General features: G+C 41.7%; 1 protein-coding gene across 7 annotated transcripts in view; it reads left to right on the top strand.

The window, feature by feature from the left end:
- The window catches only part of Inpp4b (inositol polyphosphate-4-phosphatase type II B), a 338999-nt gene that overhangs the window by 222066 nt on the left and 101656 nt on the right, over nucleotides 1–15277 (top strand). For all 7 annotated transcript variants that reach the window (XM_070022124.1, XM_070022126.1, XM_070022123.1 and 4 more), the window contains one exon: nucleotides 7703–7844. In XM_070022124.1, the coding sequence (XP_069878225.1) occupies nucleotides 7703–7844 (142 nt within the window). The remainder of the gene's footprint in view (nucleotides 1–7702; nucleotides 7845–15277) is intronic.

The raw sequence follows: 15277 nt of genomic DNA, 5'->3' as shown, positions 1-15277 counted from the left end.
GAATACTTATCCAGTGTTAAACTCCATGAAAGGCGACTGAGCAAAGTTCATGACTGTCCATTAAAATGCACAAATGTTCTATTAAAGAAAAGAAAACCCCAAGTGAGATCTTCCTGTGCATGCATATTCATGCAGGCCTGCCTACGAAGTCTACCTCTTCCCTCCTGCCGTTGGTACTTTTACCCTCACTTCCCTGCCTCCAAGCATTCCCCTTCCCACCCCCGCTCCCGGCCACACTGGCGCAGCCAGGTGGATTTCAGAGGTCATGCAGGAATATGGGAATGGATGCATTTGGCAAATCAGAAGCTCATCCTCTAACTCAACCTGTATTTTGACAGACAGAGGTATTTTATTCCTATTAATTGACTTTCCTAGGATCTTATGTTGATAATATTATATACTCTGGGATATGTTCCTGCTTCTTAAAATGCCAGGTTCAATACTGGGTGATGATAATCAAAGAAAACATCTGCAAACTTGAATATCTCCTACTGAAAACAGTCAAATATTTTCTAAGTTGAAAATTTTGATACCCAATATTTCATGAATAACCAAAAGAAATACAAAGCTATATGCAGAAAAGGCCCTTGACTGGATATACCAGCATTCATAAGTTAGAAACAATAATTCTTGAGAATGGTTGTGCAGTACCTTAATGTCCTATAATCCAACCAGTTGGGACAATAATATAATATACAGATAACATCCAATTATCAATTGAAAATGAATCAATGGAATCTTCTTATTTGCTTTTAAAGATTTTTGTTTTGCTTTATATTTTGACCAGATTGAAAGCTTTAGTATGGTGTGGCATTTATGTGGTTAAACTCGGCCATTCAGAGAAACTTAGTTCTAACTTTAACTTGAGATGCATGCAAGGAGAACTTCTTACAGTTGTATCAATTTCCATTCACTCCTATTAGCTTGCTATTAACAGTTAACAGATGTTCACTAAGCAGGAATAGTGTAACTCTACAAGCACTGAGGAGAACAGCAAGAGCTTCTTGTTCAAGAAGATGATCTGCACGCGTCACACAAGCAGCAATACCGAAATTATCCCTAAAGTACTTGTGGTGATACACATTAAAGATGTGTGATACACATTAAAATGTAACATTTGAAAAGCTCTATTCATTGGTGGCTGATGCCCATAACTCTAGGTACTCAGGGGCTAAGATTCAGAGGAATGCAGCTCAAAGCTGCTTGAGCAGAAAAGTCTGCTCAATAATAAATACCATCAAAATAACTGGCAAAAAGCCAGGCTAGAGTCTTTGTTTAAGTGATAGCATGCCAGCAGAAAAGACCAGTTGAGTGAGTGCAAGACCTCAGTTCAAATCCTGATATTAAAAAAAAAAAATTTAAAAATATTCAGAGAGGTTTTCCCCCACACTGGAGAGGATAGAAGAATCATCCCTTTCTCTTTACCCACTTTAGTCATTTGTTCATTCCTTCTTCTTTTATTTATTATCCTGTGAGACCCTCCAGGCCCTTCAAAGAGAGGAATAAGTAGGCCATTTCCTTCCAGAAGAAAGAAAACCGTAGTCTAAGTAGAGGGAGACTAGCAGGAACAATCTCAGAAATGCTGAGATTTGAAAGGGGAGAAATGAGATTGCTGGGAGATTTTATGGGAGAGGGAAATCAGTCTCTGCTTACAAACCAGCATGTGTCCTGGTAGAAATGTTAATTCCTTCATGTGGCTGGTGTTTAGCACTAAGCAGGCACACAGCAGGTGTCTGGTAAATAAGTGTGGAGCTACTTTACCAGCCTGCTTGAGGACTGCAAATAGGCAGAAATGGACAAGTATTCATTGTGTTTGTTCCTAGCTTTGTTGTACTTGAGGTCAAATACCAGGCATCACATTGATCAGGTAAGCACTTACCACTTGAGTTCTGCTCCCGGACCTTCCTATTATATTTGGTTTTTGAGACAGGATCTCACTAACTGTCCAGGCTGGTCTTGAACTGAAGATCCTCCTGCCTCTGCCCCCTGAGCAGCTTGGATTACAGAGATGGCTCCCAGCTGAGAGATGTTGTAATACTAAACCTGCACTGACTGGGACAGAGGAACTCATCATGGTGACAGATGAAGATAAATGTGGCACTTGTGCATAGCGCTGACCCTGAGAGCTAATGCAGGAGGCCTGGGCTAGGTCTAAATCACAGGATTTGGGAGAGATCATTGCTGGAAAATTGCCAGCCGGTCATCTGAGGCTGTTTGTGTTGCTCGTAACTAAATCTCAAGGCAAGACCAGGATCTAATTTCATGTTCAGCAGGAGAGGAAATGAACATCAAGGATTATTTCGTGATTATATAAGGGGGGAATCAGTAAGGCCAAAGTGTTGGAAAAATCTCATTACTGATGAATATCTTAAGTCTAGACATTGCTAGTGGATCTCTGAGCATTTTTTTTTTGGAGTCCGGTCGTGGGGCCTGAACTCTGGGCCTGGGCGCTGTCCCTCAGCTCTTCAGCTCAAGGCTAGCGCTCTACCACTTGAGCCATAGCGCCACTTCTGGCTTTTTTCTTTTTGCTTATGTGGTGCTGAGGAATGGAACCCAGGGCCTCGAGCATGCAAGGCAAGCGCTCTACCACTGAGCCACTTTCCCAGCCCTATCTCTGAGCATTTTTATGTATTCAAGTGTTACCCAGTTCTAGCCACATGTGCGCTCTCCTAAATGAAATTCTTCTCAATTCATAGTTCTGGAAATTTAGGATTCAGAGAGAAGAGCTACCAGTCTGCTGAAGGGATAGTCTACAGGGTTAAAGGATTTTAATGTAGAACAAACTTCAGTCATGCAAGTCACGAAGAGGCTGAAGCTTCTCTTTGCACGGGGGAGTGGCCATGTTCAGCTCACTATTTCTAATCAAAGCACTCAGAAATGGGTAACGTGAAGAGAGAAATTCTTATTCCTGGCAATGGCAGCATGGCAGGGCTATTTCGGACGTCCACATCAGCTCTGGTTGAATCTTGACATCCCTGCTGATCAAAAGCTGGCCTTACAATAGCTTCTCCGCTAAGCATTGCTGAACTCTTTCTTTAGAGTTAACCGCTGATCCGTGGCAGTTGAGATTTCTCAGGATGTTTCCAAGTTCATAAACGTGTGGCATGCTGATTCAGCATCGCGTCCCCTCCCACGGGCTCAGGGCGCCAGCTGCCACAGCCCCTGGACACTGCGGGAGCACTGATGGATGCTTTCCAACTCTGCCACAGGGCCTCCCCTTTCTGTTAACTCCTATCCTAACCCAGAAATAAATAAGCCTCTGGACCAGCACCTGACCTAACGTGGAAAAAACATTGCAGCTCGTTCCCCACCCACAGTGTGGCTTCAGTCACAGGCTTAGAGGCTCCGTGAATAGAAGTAGACTACCCTTCCTGTATTTCCTTCCTCTAGCAGGAAGTCCAGCTAGATGACAGCTGCTGTGTCCAGGAAATGACCTGCCAATCCAGCTATCTGCTGGGTCATGGTTGTTTCATGAAACCGGATTTGGAGGCTGTTTGGGATAGAGGACTGAAAGCACTATGGACCAGGGTAACGTTCCACCACTTCTACTCTTTGCACCAACCATCCTGTCTTTATCCTGACAGCAGTCTGGAACTAAAGGTGTGATTTTTTCTTTTAGTTGAGAAGAGAGAGGAGTACGCTCCAGTAACCTAAGCACAAAGAATTCCCCCCATAGACTAGCGTAGTGAGTGTTAACCAAAATTGGAAGATAGGTTTGCTGCACATGTTTTCTCGGAGACATAAAGGAATGTGGCTTAGGAGAGAACTCGGCTGTTCTTTAGCCTCTTCATTTCAAAATAATTGAATATGTTCTACTGGAATCTCTTAGCATCTGAATCTTGCCTCCTTGTAATCCATACTCTGCTTTATATTCCAGTCATCTGAATGGATCTTGGGCTTTGATCTTGACAGGTTGGTCCTTTTCTCTACTAATTTTGGCCAGGAATGTCCTTTGACCTCAGCTGATCACCCTCAGCCAAGAGATTGTTCTATCTGTGCTTCTGACACCGCCGATCTTGGATTTAGGGCATGTGTGACCAGCCTAGAGTCCTATCTTAGACCAAGGCCTTCTACTGGTCTCATTTTTAAGTCTCAGATAATTAAAACCTGGTCATGGTTTTGTGAAGTGACAGGAATCTCCATCCTTGGGGTCCCCTTCATCTGATGCTCCTGTGTCCAGTTTGTGACCCTGTGTGCCTCAGTTCTCTAGGGAATTAAACTGGGAAAATCAAGTCTTCCACTCTGAAGTCAAAGGCAGTGAGGTGCTAGCTCATGGCGGCCGTTTTAATGTGGAGGCTTCTTCCGGTTCTCCTGCCTGGAGTCTCTTCACCTCTCTGGAAGCACAGCCCTTCGTAACCACATCCGGTAGCTTCCAAAGGTCCTGTGCAGCATCGTGAGGCTAGAACACTTCAGTACCTTGTTGTGTGCTAGAGACGGAGGCACAAGTCAGCGAGTTTACTCTGTAGATGCCGTAAAAGAGGAGCAGTCAGGAGTAAGGCCTAGAGTTTCACCACTGAGGTTGGATCTCCTCTTCCCAGAGAGAGTGGAATGAATCTGCTCAGGGCCTACTACTGAGCTACACTTTGGAGAAGAGTTTGAGTATCCATAAATTGTATATTGGCATTGCATCAGGGGCAGCAAAGGGCATAGCAGTGACCACACATTTGTCCCTTGTCTATTAGGTTACCATGTAAATGTTACTATATGGCTGGCAGTCTTGGCCAGTAAATATGCTTTATTTCATTCCACAGTCCAATAAAATGTCTCTGCTGGTTACAGAGATGGTCTTGTAGATGAGTGGACTCCTGTAGCCTAGGGTATCTGTAGAGGAAGAACAACCTATAGATATGAATATCAAACTATCTTTTAAATACCTTGATGTTCAGTTTCAGAGGTAGAATTTGGAGCCCTTGATATTCCTTTACAGCCAAAAGGCAACATGAAGCATTGTTTTCATCAAAATAGAAAGTTCCTTTCTACATGGACAACAGGAAGAGAGCTGACCCTTTATCTCCTATACAAAGCTAACTTAGAAAAAGAAGAACTTGCTTCCCTTTTATCCTTCGGTAGTTTATTCCTAGCACCACCAGCTAGACATTTGCTTCATGCTTCATTTTTCAATTTCATCACCATAAAGATGCCACCAGCGGCATATTCATCAGACAAGCCATTCAGTCTGTTATTGTGGTTGGAATGGAAGAGTGATGGCTGGCCCTAGCGGTTACTGACTTGGCTTCTCAGCATCTCCTCCTGCGAAGGTGAGATTTCTTAGCTCTGCTGGCTTATGGCTCCAAGGCAACTCTCCTTCTTATTCTCAGATAACAGGCAGAGGGTGATATCATCCACCAATGTGATTAGTGTCTTCATTTCCCTTAGCAGGGAAGTGCTTTAAGTTCTTTGAAGTAAGGATCTACACTTAGGGGAAAGAGTGTTATGATTATTTGTGGATTAATAGCATACTTCTCCCTCAAGATTACAGGGTGGAGGAAGGAAGGCTTGACTCATTGAGGAAAGCCAGTAAGGGCTGGAGATGCTAAATTGTAATAATTTCCCCAAGGGCTTTCAAAGAAATGGCACCTGCTGCAGGGGGAGGTGGATGTGGCCTGAGCTGCCTCCAAATCTTAGACCAGGCCCCTGCCCTTTCCCCAGAAGTGAGGGGCTTCGTTCCAGTGTCATTAGGAATACATCATAGAGAGACTCCCTTTTCAACTTTGAATATGCTGCTTTTCTATTGAAAAAAGGATCCTGTGTCTAAGGGGAACCTTGCAATTGTGTACAAACCTACATTTTTGTAATGTAGTTGGCTTGCTCGGTTGACTTACATGATGCAAGACAAGTAACTGTAATGTGCTCTCATGATTTTGCTTTCTCTTTATCTGACTCTTTATAGTTGTCGTCTGATACCGAATAGTCATTACATTGTCAATCAGGTAATCCGAATTTAAATGACACTTTTCTCCTCTTACATTTGCCCTTCACCAAGTTAATTTATTTATTTATAAAGTAGCAAAATGAACTTAGGCTAAAAAATACATACACATTTGAGGAGCAAGACTCCAGTCCACTGAGGATAGCTGTAATTGAGAATTACCTTTATGCCTAGTGATACTCAGGACGCTCAAAATAGCTGTTACCAAGGAGGCACTGGCTGGAAGACATTCTGTGCTGTGCTGCAGAGAAACCAGCAGATACCTGCTTGATTCTCAAGCCTGGAAACAGGGATAAGAGTAGGTGCTTTTCATCAAAATTAGGTAGAAAGATGAGCAAGAAGGGAAGCCAGGCATGACAGAATTCCTTTAAGATAACTACATTCAACATTTTTATATAAAAATGAAGATGTATGTGTGTGTGTGTGTGTGTGTGCATATGTGTGTGCACACGCGTGTGTGTGTGTCTGTATGTGTGTGTGTGTGTGTGTGCACGCGCCAGTCCTGGGCTTGCACTCGGCCTGGGCACTGTCCCTGAGCTTCTTTTGTTCAAGGCTAGTGCTCTGCCACTTGAGCCACAGCTCCATTTCTGGCTTTATTATTTTTTCCTGTAATGGGTGGAGTAGTTTAGAGTCTCATGGACTTTCCTGCCTAGGGCTGGCTTCAAACCCCAATCCTCAGATCTTGGCCTCCTGAGTAGCGAGGATTGCAGGCATGAGCCACCAGCACCTGTCAAAAGTGAAAGCAAGTTTTTTATGAATTACAGAATTCAGCTTAATGATTGCCCTAAACACAAATGAGTACAAATCAGAACTGGGGAGATTTGTGACAAAGAGAGTCCCTCTCTGGTAAGACTTACTCTCTAGGAAGCAACTTTCCCTAACTTTCTTATTGTTTAGCTGTGGTGGATACTGATGAGCAGCAGTTCTAAGGCGCCGCGTGACCAGAAACACCTAGGAGGTCATAGAATTGAATGTAGACTTTCCCTGGGGGATTCTGAGTGATGCGGGAGAAGCCGGGCGCGGGGCTCCTGCACATTCATCTTCTAAACCACTGTGTCTGTGGTGATCGGGATGCTGCACTTTCAAAACCAGGTGTCAGAATCGTACAGATTGAACAAAACGCCATTGCTGCCAGGGGTTGGCCAAAGGAGGAACGGGGCCTGGGGTAGAAGAAGCGAAGGATTTTAGTTTGGACAGATAAAATGATACAGGCACTGATCCCACAGACGGTGAATACATTTAATACCTGGTGCCCTTGAGATGATGAGTATAGTAAATGTTACGTACGTCACTGTAGATTACCACAATCAAAAAGGGCTTTTTAGTTTAAAAGGTTGCTATTCTTTAATAGGTAGGTAGGTAGATAGATAGATAGATAGATAGATAGATAGATAGATAGATAGATAGATAGATAGATTTGCTTTTGCTCTCTTGATAATAATGAGGATAAGGAAAACAGTTTTATCTCATTTAAAATGTCATAATTTGTGCTGAATTATAGATTCATATTGTATGTATTGATCACATGTTATATAAATATTGCCTTGTAGCTTATCATTTCTCTATGATTGGACAAAAATAAATGCCCTAACTAAAAGTATTGGTGGAAGCCATCTTTGACTTCGTCAAGATAAAAGAGCTGTGCTGTCATCCAGGAAGGGCCACCCGAGCTCGGCCAGAAGGCCTGGTCCTCAGGTCTCCTTGCGTGGGGTTGGGGGGGAGGATTGGGTGTCCTGGCAGTGTGGCTGTGGAGTGAGACTCTGCTTCTCTCAGGACAGGGTGTGGGCCAACGTGGGGAAGAGCCTGAACTGTGTGATCGCCATGGTGGACAAGCTGATCGAGAGAGAGGGCAGCGCGCAGCAGGACGGCGATGGAGAAGCGGAGCCCGAGGGGGCGGACGCCCCTCACCCCCAGGGTAAGAAGCCTCGTTCCCCTCCCCCCACTGACCAAGGGAACACAGCCGCACAGGCATGGCCGAGAGCTGGTTCCAGAGGGGTCAGCGGGGCCTCGGGGGGCAAGCGGTGCCAGCTGGCATCAGGTTGTGTTTTCAGAACCACTTGAGATGCTCTTTGCTTGTATTCTTTAGGTACATAAACATCTTCCTGAAAGAAAGGCAGTGGTCCCTTTTAAAAAGGGTCTGCCATGATCAGATCGACATGGATACTCTGTCCCAGAATAGTATTAGGAAGAGGAGACAAGCTGAGTTCTGGTGGCTCAAGCCTGCGAGCCTCACTGCTCAGGAGGCTGAGGCAAGGAGGATCTTTTTTTGAGGCCCACCTGGACAGGAAAGCCTGTGGCACTCCAGCTGCAACAACGTGCTTGACTTAAGCAAGAAAGCTGAACACAAGGTCCCAAGTTCAAGCCAAGCATCAGCACACATGCACACACACTCATGCACACACACATAACAAAACACACACCTGTCCTTAACTCTTAGAAACATTTGGAGATAACAAGAGACAGTATCTTGCATAGAACACAGTATGAACAAAAGCTGTATGCTCTGGGGGAGGAAATTTGTATGAATTTTCCCCAAAACTTACAAGAAGATTTGATTCTAAGAACTATGTATGTGATTCTGAAAGCATATCATGGCGTTAGATTTTCACATGCATAAATGTGCACGAGTGCAAATGTACATATGAATGAATGTGTATCTATAGATGAATAGACAGACATAGACTGTAGACAGATACAGACACACAGAGGCTTTCAAGTGTATATATTAGCAGGCTGACTAGCAAATGTGATGAGATTTTAAAATCTCCAGAAGAATCTCCAGAAGATTTTATTTTGTTGCTGTTGTTGATCTGATTTATGTTGGCACAAAAAACCTCCAAAAACAATTTTTCATTTTTGTATGGTAGTAGGCACTTCTATTAGGTTTGGCTAATCTTTTGCTAAGTATCTTCCCTTTGGAGAGAAAACCAGTATTTCTGTGCCTTCTTGTAATATCTTCTTTAAAATTTTACTTGGGGAAAATGAGTCATAAGAAAGTATAGAGGTTTATACAATTAAATTTATGCTTTCCCAATTTCTTTTCCTGATTTTCTGTTACTCACTTTTTTATCAGGAGTTTAATTATGCGGAATATCCTTATTTCCTCTCTGAGTTGACAGTAGAACTCTTTCTAAATCATATTGGTGAACAATAGCATTCTAAAACTACCTTCTTATTGTAGGTGATCCTTTACCTTCTATTGTACATTTATATAAGCAAAAAGTTGACACTGACTAATCTGTAGGCTCATACCTGATCGGTGTAACTATAGGTGGGCATTTTCTTATTTAATAATATTAGTTTTATAAGCTAATCGATCCAGTATAGTTAGATAACTTCACATGAATCACAATGAAAGCTTGTCATAGCTATGCCATAAAGAAATAGAATGCTTTAATTTTTCATCAGTTTAACCTGCATTGACATTACCACTGAGCCACTCTGGAAATAAGTGGCTTTCAAGACTTGCTGGTTCTTAGCACACATAGGTTAAGGGTAAATAGGTAGTACTACCTGTTTATTTACTAGCCTCAACCTTTTCACTAAAGCAAACAAAGTGCCAAAATAGTTATAGGCACAGAATTTTATCAGTATCTTGTATTTGATCAATTCTGCATGTATAAGACAAAAGGTGCTTTTTAAAAGGTAAAAATATTTGGCATGTGAATGGAATGTTCAATTAGATCACTTTTATTTGATGTGAGGCATTGGGTGGTCATAATCTAAAACCAGATAAAAGTGGCTGCAAGTGTGGAATTCACAAGTACTGTCGTCAGCCCCAGAATGTTACCCTCCAGCTCATGCTGTTGGTTTGAAGTCTCATTTTATTATCTGTATTTCATCCATTAGCTGTTTTTTTGTGTGTTGTAAAATCAAGTAGTACTCTTGACTGAAGCTGTGTCTGAATTAGCAAATGTCAAATAGGTTTAGCATCAATGTGTTTAGTCACATTTTATATGCCATGCAGTTGCACACAGAATGCATGTTTGAAGGCATCTATTTGTACATAGAAGAAGAATGTTTAATGTACATAGATTTTTAAATATAAATCTGTGCTCACAGATACCAAATATAAGCAGATGCTACTCCTTAGCCCGAGTGAGGTTGATTTAGTAAATCAAATAGATAAAATATTTAGTGTTTGAATAACTTCATCTAGGTTTTCTCTTTAAGAATACCAAAACATTTCTAGTTTCTATCTTAATGTTTGTCAATAAATCAAGGCAGTAGCAGCTTTTTCATCTAATTAAGATAATTAGAATAAAGGCATCTATGCTAAAGCCCAAGCCATTTCTGATAAGGCCATGTTTGAGATATATGGTCAACTGTCTCAAATTTATCTGTATCTAAAACTATTTGTTAGCAAAAGGTATCATTTAGAAGGCTTACGAGGTAAAACAAACAGCTTTATTATCAGTTTTCTCAACCAGACATAACCATTTTATAGATTTCCAGTGTTTACATACCCACACTCATTCATACATATATTATAACCAAAGTGCAAAATACCTTATAAATACAGATGAATGTTTTTTATATTTTGCATATGAATATTTCCTCATAAACATTTCCTGGAAATGAGATTTTTAATGACTGTAACCTAATTTAGCAGAAGGGAAATCACTCTTTCAGTTACTTTATTATTATAGAAAAGTTATAATTGGTATGTTAATGTCATGGAACATCTGAGTCTTCAACTACATTTCAGATATTCCCCTTTAGGTTAGATTGCTGAAAGTAGAATTATTTTGTAAGGAAAACCTGTTCCTTTACTCCTATGTGCTCGTTGATACAATGATTCATTTCTATCTGTGTAACTTCATGAGTACTTACTTTATTCTATAGTTCACAATCTTTCTTTCTTTCTTTCTCTTTCTTTCTCCTTTCTCTCTCTCTTTCTTTCTCTCTTTCCTTTTTGTTTTTGTGTGTGTATACATTGTGGGGCTTGAACTCTGGTCCTGGGCGCTATCCTTCAGCTCTTCAGCTCAAGGCAAGCACTTTACCACTTGAGCCACAGCACCACTTCTGGTTTTTCTGGTAGTTTATTGGAGATAAGAGTCTCATGGACTGTCCTGCCCAAGCTGGCTTTGAACCACAGTTGTCAGATCTCAGTCTCCTGAGTGGCTAGGATTACAGGCATGAGCCACCGGCACCTGGCTCAAAGGATCTGATTCTTGTAATGATTGTTTTTAATTGACAAATTGTAATTTCTGCTTATCTGTGAAGTTTGACATTGTCTAACTTGCTGTTATATTTTATAATTATTTTTGATAGCCCTGAGTCATAGCATCACCTTGCTGTGATGGATTATTTAGATTTTTTTTTTTTTTACAATTAACTAATGAATCATCTGAGTAAGTTTAGTCATTTAGAGTCATCTAGTGTTTGTTACTGTGGTAATCTGAGAAACACTATTAGGGATTTTTTTTTGGGGGTAGCGGGGGGTCAGTCATGGGGCTTGAACTCTGGGCCTGGGCGCTGCCCTGCACTCTTCAGCTCAAGACAAGTTCTCTACTGCTTGAGCCACAGCACCACTTCTGGTTTTCTAATGGTTTATTGGAGATAAGAGTCCCACGGACTTTCCTGCATGAGCTGGCTTTGAACCGCGATCCTCAGATCTCAGTCCCCTGAGTAGCTAGGATTATAAATGTGAGCCACCAGTGCCTGGCTATTATTAGGGATTTTTACAACTTCAGTTGTTAGTGCTTCTTTTCTTCACATTCTGTCACTTATGATCTTTCAAATTAAAAAACAAATGTTCTCTGCATTACTGGGAGTTGACCTCAGGGCCTCTGTCTTGCTAGGTAGGCACCGTACCACCTAAGTAACACCCCCCATCCTTTCTGCTGATAGAAAAAGGACGTAAGTGGGCATTTTCCAGCCCAGCCTGAGTCATGATCCTCCTCCTATACAGCTGGAATTACAAACACATACCACGATGTTTGTGTTTTGGCTGACATGAGGTCTCCCTATGTAGCCTCAGACCCTGATCCTTCTGCTCTCTGCCTCTGTGTGGTTTAGGCTCACAGGCAGCTTCCAGACCTGAGTTTGGGATTTGTGTTTGATCTATGAAGTCCTGAAAATAATTTAAATCATTTCTGGAATTCTTAGTCTATGACATCTAGTTTTCATTATTGGCCTTCATATTAAGATATATTTGTAAGTCTCCTAGAATAACTTAAGTTTAGACAAGTTTTTTTTTTTATTTACCACCTTTATTTTTGCATCCTAGCTAGGATTTGTTTTTGTTTTGCTGGTATATATTTAACAGGTGATCTCTGGAATTGCCCTTACATTTATCCAATGGCTTATATTCTTCTGTATCTTGCATATATTTTCTCTCCAACTTGCATATTTTTCTTTTGGAGTGCAGTCAGTAATACCATTTTGAATTTATAGTTTTGAAAGGGTGTGGCTTGTTTGTTTTAGACCCAGGGTGTTAGGATAGAATGTTTCCTGGTTTAGTAAATTTCTCTTAAGGCTGAAATCAAGTAGTACTGAGAGGAGTAAATCTTTATTATTACCAGCAGTTTTGGAACTTACTCGGAATGTTTATGGCATATATGCCTACGTGAGAATCTGATGAACGCAGGTGGTTCTTTGGTTTGATGTGCATGTTAATATATTCATCAGCCTCACTTCTACATGTAGCCATAGAGGGCTTCGATGTTATGATCAACTGCAGGCTCAAAGATTAAATTGGTGAATATTAAAAATCATAGATTTTGATATGGCCTTAACAATTGGGTCATTAAAGCTCGTAATGATGTCAAGAAGCTTCACCACAATATCTCTGCTGATTTCCACATCACCTGTGATGGTGCCATTTTGATGTCAGACATTGATCCAAATACGTTTCCTTTCATTCTGCCTTCCAGCCCACGTAGACTTTCCTTTTCCCCACATTAAGCTGAACTTATCTCTGAAAGTAACCATTGCATCCTCTTGAGTTGTCCCGTTCTCAGGCATTTTTCAAAGGAGTAGCCTCAAGCACGCCACACAGTTCCTCTTGGAGCCCTCCTTCATTTGTCCAGGCTTTCTCTAGAATTAAGTGCGCGCGCACGCACACGCACACACACACACACACACACACACACACACACACACACACGGGCTGCTCACTACATGGCAACACACAAGGATCACTTTCCTGCATTTAGTTACCAGCAGTATTAATGCTACCTACGCTCACAGCAGGCATTTTGGCAGCACATTTTATTAGGCTTTTTATTGATCTCCATCACTTTTCAGCCACCAGCACCTTTCAAAGTGGCAAAGTGGAATATTAGTGTCATGAGGAGATGAAGAAGACCCGTCTCGATGCTCCTGAGGAGATGGATGTTTGTGTCCATGACTGTAGTATCAAACCCTTCGGGGTAGACTCTTAGGAATACCTGTTTTTTGACCCACCATAACTTGTGTCTTTTGCAGGCTTATGTTATCCACCATTAAGTACATTCCTGTCTGTTCATAGAAGTATAGATAACAATGATGGGAACACAGCTAAGTGCAGGTCCTCGATGTACAACCCTAGAAATAACTACGAGCATTCAACTATCCTTGTTAACCTCTACCCTTTGGGATGCTTGTGTAGCTAGCTGTTCACCCGTGCCTACACTACTTTGTCACTCACAAGTGGAATGGGGAAAGGCCAAATCCACCACTGAATATGGGGTTTCTTTTTTTTTTTTTGTCAGTCATGGGGCTTGAACTCTGGGCCTGGGCACTGTCCCTCAGCTCTTCAGCTCAAGGCAAGCACTCTACCACTTGAGCCACAGCGCCACTTCCGGTTTTCTGGTGGTTTATTGGAGATAAGAGTCTCACGGACTTTCCTGCCTGGGCTGGCTTGGAACCATGATCCTTAGATCTCAGCCTCCTGCATAGCTAGGATTGCAGGCGTGAGCCACCGACACCTGGCTGAATATGGTTTTTCTTAATTCACCCTGCAATAAGCCTTATCAAAAAAGAGATGGAGTTCCTATGACATAATTTTCATGAATGAGCCCAGGCTGGCTCTAAGTCCTCCCTGCTTCCTGTTTCAGAGCAGGAGAAAGAGCTTCTGTTCAGATTACAGGGTTGCTTCGCTCCTCACTGCTTTGAGAATGTGTTTCTGGTGCCTCGGTACTCATGGCCTGCTTTACAATTCCCTTTTAACTTGTAATGTGAGTTCCATATTTCCCCCTGTGATCTGTCAGTTCATTGTTTTCACCGCATCTTTTATCTCTGGATGCTTTCAGTTAACACAATTGTCTGGCAACTACAGATTACTAATGTCAAAAATTAGTCATCTGATAAATACACCTCAGCCTCTAAATGGGGACCAATCGAAGATTTAGATAAATTGCTCCTTGTCCCATATTTTATCCTTCATTGCCCAGAGTAGCTATCTGTCTAACATACTTGAAATAATGATTAATTGATTAATTAATGAAGCTATTTATAGTGTAGGTAGTAAGGCTCATGTAAGAGAGACACTAAATTTGTTTAGAGAGAAGGAGGAAGATTCCTCCATTCATTCAGTTGATCATTGTTGACCATTTACCCTATATCCAGCAATGTTCAGGATCAGATTCAGCTCTTGCCTTGTTCCTACAACCTGCTTAGTGACTAAAGATAGTCTGTTTGAGAGCTTACAAACAGTGGCATTTAAAGACAAAGAACTTAGTAAAGGAAGTATGGATTTCGGAGACATGAGTAGATAGATAGATTCATGTGGATAAAAGGCAAAGAGAACCAATGAGTAAAGACACAATAAGAAAAATCCATCCTCAAGAGCCTTGGGGCCACTGAGATTTACCCCACTGAGGTAAGAAGCTCCAAGGATGAAAGTCAAGAGTAAGCTGAGTATCAAAGGAGAATGGAAATCGCAGGCGCATTCACAGCTCACGCTTGTGCATGCAGTTATGTCCCAGAGCTTCTCCCAGCTCACACGTCCTCCTGTCTTCTTCCTCATGACCAGTCCATGGGGAAGACTCTGTATTTATTCACATTTCACAAACATTTCAGTTTGTCTGAAATCACCCAGCTGACTGGAATCTGATCAGGGATTCCAGTCCAGTAGAATTATTTGTGCCCGAATTGATCAAAAGAATCTGAAGTTCTTTCTTACAATAGTTGTGGGCTAAAATAATTCTTAAATTTGAAGGAGAGCTATGTGTAGGGCCTGGCTTGCTTTTATATTTGCCCTGGTATTTTTTTAATTAAATTTTATTGTAAAGGGGATGTACAGAAGGGTTGCAGTTTCATACTTAAGGTAATGAGTATATTTCTTGTCTGTTACCCCTCCCTCATTTTCTCCCACTTTCCCTCCTCTCCCCAAACTCTCCTCCTCCCAAGTTGTAAAGCTCA

The sequence above is a fragment of the Dipodomys merriami genome, unplaced genomic scaffold, assembly GCF_024711535.1.
Source record: "Dipodomys merriami isolate MVZ:Mamm:240054 unplaced genomic scaffold, mDipMer1.0.p SCAF_15, whole genome shotgun sequence".
NCBI classification, from domain to species: Eukaryota; Metazoa; Chordata; class Mammalia; order Rodentia; family Heteromyidae; genus Dipodomys; species Dipodomys merriami.
Note: the sequence above shows the minus strand (reverse complement) of the source record. Positions and strands in the feature narration are given on the sequence as shown.